General features: G+C 34.2%; 1 protein-coding gene across 1 annotated transcript; it reads left to right on the top strand.

Annotated features, from left to right (window-relative positions):
• Positions 1–1488: 1488 nt before the first annotated feature.
• LOC106099444 (SET and MYND domain-containing protein 4-like) lies at positions 1489–9215 on the top strand (the record flags this gene model as incomplete). The annotated part of the gene is made up of 13 exons (XM_013278006.1): positions 1489–1545; positions 4152–4351; positions 4424–4595; positions 4685–4867; positions 4933–5079; positions 5248–5327; positions 5531–5652; positions 5781–5917; positions 6024–6440; positions 6528–6711; positions 7481–7696; positions 7910–8054; positions 9114–9215. Coding segments are annotated over exons 2-13 (2103 nt in total), but the record flags the coding sequence as incomplete, so codon positions are not given.
• Between the last annotated feature and the right edge of the window lies 1 nt (position 9216).

The following is a 9216-nucleotide window of genomic DNA, read 5'->3' on the forward strand; positions in this document are numbered from 1 at the left end:
TGTTTACACTTTATTATAATAATATAGATGAATTGTTACCTTCAAATATTGAAATAATTTCATTAATACTCGCATTTTACGCTTCCTTAAAATTTCAATGCAAACATGGTTTCAAGTTATTTTAGGATTACAAAACAAAAGATCAACAAACTCGTACACTTTATAGACCCAAAAGTTCAACATTGCCGGCTGATGTTATTATAACTTAAAACATTATACACGTTAATTGAACTTTTTACAACGAGAAAAACAAAAGGAAAATAATGTTGTTATGGCAGTTATATCAATTTAGATAAGTGTAGTTGTGACAAGTTTTCCATTAAATGTTTATGACACTAATTCACTTAACACAGTGTTGTATTGTTTTATAAGGACGATGATATTTATCCTAATGTACTCGTTATATTCCATTCATAGAATCAAAGATCTGCACGCGACTAATATTCGTACTATGCGATAACTAGTTTTCGCCCACAGCTCAGGCAAGTAGCCTAAGTGCTCTTCCAGACTATCTTCTAAATCCATGCAAAGTATCATCGAAAGCCGTTTCGGCGGCAAACTCTACCAACCATCAATCTATCTAAACTTTAGCATTTATAATATTAAAACGATTATAAAATTAACCGTCCAACTTTTTTTTATCTTACATTGAGATTTAAGATAATTTTGGATTTTATTGTCAATCGAGGTAATGCTTAACTTTGAATTGTCTTCATTTTCGTTGTGAAATGATAATAACATAACAATAGTGTGCTATACTATTATACTATGTAATTCTTGAGTAATTATTTTTGCTAAAAGTTTTTCTATCAGAGTGCCGCGCGGCGCAATGAACCGTCCGAAGTTAAGGCCGTCAACCATGCTTGAATTCACCCTGTCATCTCGGTACGTTATTTATATCATGTTCTATTTGTTTATATTTATGAATGAAACTCTTCATTTTAACGCATGTTTTTATATAGCCTTTTCCAATTAACGTGATCACTTTGTACCACTTTTTAAGGAAATTACAAGAATGGATAAAAGTGAAAACGAATTTATTTGCATATAGCATTATGAAATAGGACAATGATAATTTAATTCATTGACAAAGCTAAGATACAATGGAATGAAAATTTTGCAAGAAAAGCGCTTCACTCTATTATTTTCTTCTCTGAAAACGAGTAAAAAATGTTTAACCATGAAAACATCTAATCGAAAATCGGCTAAACAATTTTTGCAGGCGCTTAATTTAAAACTTTAAAAACAATGTGCAACGACATGAAAAGCTTTCTCAACCTACCTAAGTGAAAAAGAAAACAATAAAGCCGCTCTTAAATTAATTACAATCAAGCAAAATATTTCCTCTCTTAAATCAATAATTTTAATTAACATATTACGAATAGACACTAGAGGGCGCTGTAATTAATTTCCTTGGCGTGTAAATAAAACTTAAAATTTGAGTATTTGCAGCGTTTAATTTTAGCAACATATTACGGCTGTACCAGTGGAGCACAGACGTGCTCCTCTAAACATTTCAACATTTGTGCTGAATATTTGTTACCGGTGAGTCGAATTATTAATTGTATATAGAAATAAAACAATTTTAAACCACCTATTTTATTATTACAATAGTAAAAAATCTAGAGATACAAAGCTCCGTTGCGATAAGTTTTATTGTAGCTCAGCTCAAATATTTCGAACTATTTTTGTTGTCAAAATTAGTCTGAACATTTTCCTTGCGTAATAATGATTTGTGATAATATTAGCCCCCTAGGAAAATGTTCCTAACTAATTTCTTTAAAGTTAATAATTTTAGGTCTGACATTTTTTGCATTCAAACGTAACAATGATAAATTTATTTAAAACTTATGCGTAAAATATTGACCAAGCGGAGCGCATGCATTTCGAGACCCGTCAAAATTGTTGTCTTGTTTTTTTTATGATTTTTTCTTCCGTAACTTCGAATCGTTAGAGAAAATAAATTTGATATAATTGTTATTTATTTAAGACCAAGAAGCATTTTTACAATGTAGATAATAGTAATTATTAAGCAGACAGCAAATAACAATAGTTCCTCAGTATTATTATGTTTGCGTTTTTGATCTCATTGGTGGGGGTCAGGGTGTTGCCGAACTTTGTACGGGACCCGCGAAGTTTCTTTTTTCGTTCTTCAGCCCGACATCGAAGAAGTTTCAAATATTTTTTGGAATACGTTGTCTTAAAGAGGGTCGAAAAACAATGACTTGAAAATCAAACCAACCTATAATTACCCGATAAGGCAATTAAACTTGTAGAGAATCCCAGTAGCGAAGTCATCTAAAACTTAATCTGCATTACTTTTTCTCGAGGAATTGATCAATGTAACGTTGAGTTATCCGAGAAAGATATTACGTTAATGCTCTGTGGACTTGTGAGCATATCAGCAAACCACATGAAAATGTAAAAAGTTATTATTTAACTCAACTATCTAAGTTACATACATCACAATATGTGTTTAATACTTATCGCTTTAGTCAAAATCCGCTGTAAGACCACGTAATGTTTCGTGATTAAAACACGAATATTGATTTCGATTCCACGATTTCCTTGAAATTCTCAATCGAATCAAAACAATCGAAAGAGTGGTCTTAAATAGTATCTCGTACTAAATTTAGCAAATGGGGCGATTCCAGTGGACTAAATGTCAGTAGTTACTCGCAGCCGGCAATAGTTCAAGAATCCAATTTCGGTTCCCAATTAAAAAAAAAACTCACCGTTTATATTTCAACATGCACAATTGTCACAACAATGTGATACAACATACCATATACAATATACCTATCAGGCTGTATCTATATCCCATTGTTGAAGGAAATATTAATTTGACAAACCACACGTAGGGTAGTTTGAAAGTATTGCAGTGCGGTCACAACACATAAGTGGTCAAAGCCAAAGCCAATATTTCATGATAATTTTAAATGATGATATTTTATATTTGGATCAATAATGTCTTGCGACCTCATGTTTACCTTTTATTACTATTTTTGACCGACTTCCCAAAAGAAGGAGGTACTCAATTCGTCTGTATGTTTTTTTTTTATTTTTTTTTTTTATGTGTGTTACGGCATAACTCCGCCGCTAGTGGACCGATTTTGATAATTCATTTTTTATCCGAAAGGTAATGCTTGCAGGTGGGTCCCATTTTTTTGTTTGATTTTTGGAGTCAAAGACTACGACGTAGTTAAATAGTTTAGCTCAAAATCGCGCGACGAAATTTCGGGTCATTTTTGCTTTCTTTGCTTACGTAGACTATAAGACCTACATAAAAATTACTTAGTATAGAAAATATAGTAACAGTTAAGTAGATTCATTACTTAATTGTTACTATACTTTCAATTGTTAATTGTTATGGTAAAAATGTGGAAACCCTTACGTAGAAATATCACTGCATACCTTGGCTGACACCGACATCAAAGTAATAATAATTGTACAATATAGACATAACACTTACAATAAGGTAGGTTTACTATTTTCAAGGAATTATTTCGTTACTTTTTAGTGTACTGTTTTTTTGAGAATATTTTGTTTTTGGTGTATTTTGTTCTGTTTTTAGTGCATTTTGTTTTGTTTTTAGTGTATTTTTAATGAAATCTGTTAGGTTGTTCAGAACTACAATTTTTAGATGTAAGTAATCAAACCACAAAACATAGTATTGACTTACAATGCGTGTATTTTCGGCAAAACACAGCGTTCAGTTCCATGCATTTTCCCATGCTTACCAAACAATTCCATGTAAAGAACATCTATTTCAATCAGTTTCCATGAAATAATACGCTTAAAAATTAAATGTATAGAAGCTAATTAAAAGAAAATTGACAAAACTATAGAAAAAAACGACAAATAATGAATTTTGTATGTTTTAAAGCAAATGATCGACTCGCGTTGAAAAATTATTTTTCATATGCGGGTCATTTTTCGTACGTCCAATGTCATTGTCAATGTTGCAACCATTCCATAAAGAAGATTTGTCCACGTGCTTAATTTGTGCAACGTTGCTAACGTCTCGCGAACTGTGACCGTGACTAATTCTCGATATAACAATACCAAAATAATATTACATCTTTATCATTAATTATATAGACAAACATTCAAACTACTTACGAGTATTTAATTAACATTTTAATTTCTAGATATGTCTAACGTTTATGAAGATATAGATCCCACTTTTGCAGAGAAATGTGGCGATATGATGCTTTATTCTACTCAGGTTGGATTCCTTAAGAATCTTGCCGAAGAACTCGTCGCATTAGCCAACGAAGACAATTGGTTGGAATTATTTGAAACTATCGAAAATGAGAAAAAAGTCGAGGCGGTAATGACGAATAAAAAGGTTTGTATGTGCGGCTTCAGCGAAAGCAAATTTAAGTATCATCATTTGGATGACCTATTTTTATTTTGGCAGTTAATGAACGCTCTAAAAGAAGTCTTCTCTCGAATCCAACCCATTTACCGGGACAAAGACGCTAAGATTGCGCAAGAGAAGCGCAATGCCGCGGCTGAAGCCATGAGAGACGGGGAGCTTGAGAAGAGTTTGGGCCTAGCGAGTCAAGCCGTGCTGAGATCACCTATGATTAGTAATGTTACCACATAATACGTTTTTAATAATTTTAATATAAATTAAAAAATCATCTGATACCAATAAAAATAATTTAATCACATACAGACGTGGACGAGTCAGTAGACGGCGGCGTCTCCCTCGCACTAGGGCTGTGGTTGCGCTCCGAAATTCTAATGAGATGTGACAGATACGAAGCGGCCCTTGAAGATTTGAAGATGGCTTTAAAAGAACGAATACCAGCTCGGATGCGTGGCCAATATTACTGGAGATTAGGAAATTGTTATAAAGGTATGTCTAACTAAATGTTAAAACAGATAATGCATATGATACCTCATTTCCATTTTAATTTTTAGGTGTCGGAGAAGCGACAAGAGCTAAAGTATCGTATGAAATAGCGAGCAGATTGTTAACAAACGATGAAAATGCTAAAATTCAGTTGCAGCAAGACATGGAATCTCTAGACTACTCCCTGGCACTGAAACGTTCCGAAAGCCGCAAAGGTATATCATTACTTACACATAACCTATATGTATTAAACACACTAATCTTTTTTGTATTGGATTTTCCAAAAGTTAATCGGTTAAAAAGACAATAGCTCAGTGTAGGATTACGTAAGCCATTTAAGAACCTAAACTAACCCGTAATTCTATATGCATTCTGTTGAACAGGTGCTGTGCTTTCCGGCGGCGCTAAACACGCCATGCCGGCACTCTCCAACTTGATAGAAATAACAGAGAACGAGACGAAGGTACTCGATCATTAATTAAATTACTACAATAGACAATAATAAGTTGTTTAAACAAGTTTAAGTATCTTTAGGAATGTATTACATCCATATTTTTTTAACTCTAAATATATTATTTAAGCAAAAGGATATAGACTTGAACTGGTCCTCTTTTCCTAATCCTGAAACTTGAAAATTATTATTACAAATAACATGTTTGGTTTCAGGGTCGATATGCTGTTGCTTCTAAGCCAGTTAAAACTGGAAACGTACTTCTGATTGATAAACCCTATGCGGCGTGCCTTTTCCACAAATATTATGGTACACATTGTCACCATTGTTTACGAAGGTAAAGGTTCTTGTAAATTATTTCATCAACTTTATTTTATTGAAGTTATTTAAAGGTACACAAAAACACTTGATATGATATGTAATAAATTATTTAAACCACTTACTGCGATGTAATAATTCGTTTAGGTTGGAAGACTGCGTGGAAGTAGCTCCCGTGTGGTGTCCAAAATGTTCGGGAGTAGCTTTTTGTAACGTTCAGTGCAGGGATATCGCTGTCTCCACATATCATTTATACGAATGTCCTTTTATGGGATTATTTATAGGTAAGATTATAAATTATTAATACTAACTATATTGTAATCTATTGCGGTTGACACTGCCTAGCAATAGTCGAATGGTTTTAAATTTTGTTTTTCTTGCTATTCAAAGGGGCAGGAATGTCGGTCCTCAGTCATATAGCATTAAGGATGGTCACTCAATTGGGTCTCGAAACGAGTCTAGACGTATATTCAAAATTTTTGCCATCTGAAGAAATTTCTGCCACTGGCGTAAAAACGAATCCTAGAAAATCAAAAACAAGGAATCGAAAAGAAAGAGTAACACGTACTAGAATGGGTCTCGGTATACTATCCGGTGATGTTGTTACTAAGGAGGAGGAAAATAATTTAGAAGATAAACAAAATGAATTATTGAAGCAAGCAGATGAAGTATATAGACTCTGTACTCACTCGGAACAAAGAAACGGAGACGATTATTTGAAAAGGATTGTGATAGCGATGTTCCTGACTGAATGTTTAAAAAGAAGTGGCTTCTTCAAGGATAAAGAAAATGGAGAGCAAGATTCAAGTAAGTTAAATTATGATTTCCTAGTGAAATTATTCCATTCATGATTTACCAAAAAAATGTTATTAAATTGTTTGTTTAATATTTCAGATGAGTTATCTATCTGCAAGCTGATAATAAAGAACCTCCAGCTACTTCAGTTCAATGCGCATGAGATCTACGAGACGCTTCGAGGTGCGCACATGTTCACAGGGTCAAAGCCAGTGTACATTGCAGTCGGCATTTACTGTACCGGCGCACTGTTCAACCACGAATGCAGCCCAGCGGTGGCAAGGTACAGTGCCATACGTTTTATGACGGTTCGCAATTTTACACACACTGTGCATCAATTGTAGATATTAGCGGGCTGTAAAGGTGTATTCATAGTTTTACCTTTACCATTATTATTTAGGATACGTTAAAGATAGATAGAGCAAGTCCTCTGTTAGAGTTTTAGACAAATAAGATTAATTAACAGTATGATAAAGTATCAAACATACAGTACGAACTAGCGTAAAGAGTACATCTGAAATTAATTTCTTGTGTGTAATGTTTGAAGGTATCTAACGAAATGATAACATTCGCGAACTAAATAACATCACATCACTCGATAAACTTTAGTCTTACAAACGTGAGACACGTTTGCAAGACCAAAGTTCTCAAACTATCCGGTTTTCAGTCGAGATCCTTCAAATTCTAAAACCAAAAGTTATGAACTGTAGAGTACCTCAAAGAGAAAACTGACTAAAACCAACTCCGAGTGTATCACTATGTAACATTCGTAGTTTGATGTAAAGAGCCGAGATTAATAAACATAGCAACGGCAAAGAATATTTCATATTAATCCTCTGAGTATAATGTGTCCAGGAAGGCGTGCCTCAAGTATCGTCTGCTTCAATCATACGAGCTTAATTGGACTCCGTTTCACATTAACGTAAACAATTTTGTAATGTTATCTTACAACTTTTGTTAAACTAGTTGTATTAAATAGTCAAAATTAAGTAAACTTTGGATTAACTTTCTTCGTACTTAAAAGGTAGATAACCTTTAAAGTATTGTTATAGGTACTTTGAAGGTTCTAAAATTATTCTGCGAGCAATCAGACCTCTCAAACCTGGTGAAATCGTCTCTGAGAATTACGGGCCAAATGTTTTGGTGCGGAACCTCCCTGAGCGCCAGAAGTCCCTTGCCTGCAGATACTGGTTCAAATGCGACTGCCTCGCTTGCTACGAGGACTGGCCGATTCTTAAGCAGATGAAGTTTAAGGATCCGATTCTAAGGTATTTATACTACAAAGTCTGTCGTCCGCGAGGGCTCTTAAATTATCAAAACATTATCATTTTGCAAAATGTCATTGACATCGAAAGACACAAAAAGGAATGACTGCATTTGTAACTATGTTTACAATGATTACAATGATTACAATCACCGCAACTTTTTTCCAATGTATTTAGCATTATCGTAAATTTTCAAAACCATTTTACACATTTCAGATGTCCAAACATATCATGTTCCTGGAAATACAGACCGAATACAGATAAAACACCAGAAAAATGTCCAAAATGTTCCGTACCTATTGAGAAGGGCTTAATAAAAGTTTATATGGAAACAGTTGAAAGGTGCCTTGCGGCATATAAGGTGAGGATGCATAAAAACCATGGAGGCACATTCGTTCTAAAATTCGGACGTTAGTGTGATAAAAAAATTAAAACGCACTCAACGAAATGTAGATTGTAATGATGCGAAGTTCTTTAAAGAGTAACCAACCGCCTAACTAGGCATAATTAACGTTTTAATGGGTATTCTCTTTGAGGGGCTGCTAACTATTCAGGCAACAGTACTACACTGCCCCGGCCGGGTGCGCCTCGGACGCTGAATAATTAACGAGGTCTGCACCTGTTTGATTAGTTTCTACTGGAAACCAATCACTAGTGTTATTTGAAAATTATAAATTTAATTTTCGATAATAGCAGTGATTTTCAACCTTAAACTGAAATTGTATATCAAATTGAAACTCTATTTTTGATTTTCACTATCCTTAGAATCTAGGGTACAGTTTCAAATAACATAAAGTTTGTTTAAAGAACGAAATACATGAGAATGGAGATTGTTGGTGTTGTTACAAGGAGATTAAAGATTTAAACTAAACACTTAATAAACTACGAGTATTCGATTATTACGGTTTTATTCTGTAAATCCAACTGCACATTATTTTCTCACATCTTTTGAACGTGCAATAAAATAGGGAAGTTTGAGGGTGTGAAAACTTAAATAATATGAACGTTAAAGATTACACAATCAGTATGCAGCTATTACTAACGCTGTTAAATCCATTAACACTCCAACACGACGCCGCATTGCAGCTAATGGCATAATTGCATTCGCTTACCGGAACCATAATCCCTCTCGTATCTGACTTGATGCTGTTATTGGATTATGTGGAAGCAATTCAATTAATATTTCACATGCCGATGACTTCGTTCCTAAAGATTTGCGAACAGACTATCAAAAAGCACCCGCCAAAACAGGCTCATGGGCGACATTTAGGTCAACACGAGTCATCTTCGTTAATGTGTATCTATTTTTATTGTGCGTACTTATTTGACTATATTCATTGCAAAAATAAACTAAATACATCAATAGTAATTTGTGAATCTATATATATATATAAAAAATGAACTAAGTAGTTAATTGCAGAAAGGAGCCAGTTTGATGGATGAGGAGCAACCCGAGGCAGCTATAACTGCGCTCTGCGCCGCTGTGGATATGTACCACCAGGTGGGGTGGCTACCGCATCGCG

The sequence above is a fragment of the Papilio polytes genome, unplaced genomic scaffold (assembly GCF_000836215.1).
Source record: "Papilio polytes unplaced genomic scaffold, Ppol_1.0 DF824358.1, whole genome shotgun sequence".
NCBI lineage: Eukaryota > Metazoa > Arthropoda > Insecta > Lepidoptera > Papilionidae > Papilio > Papilio polytes.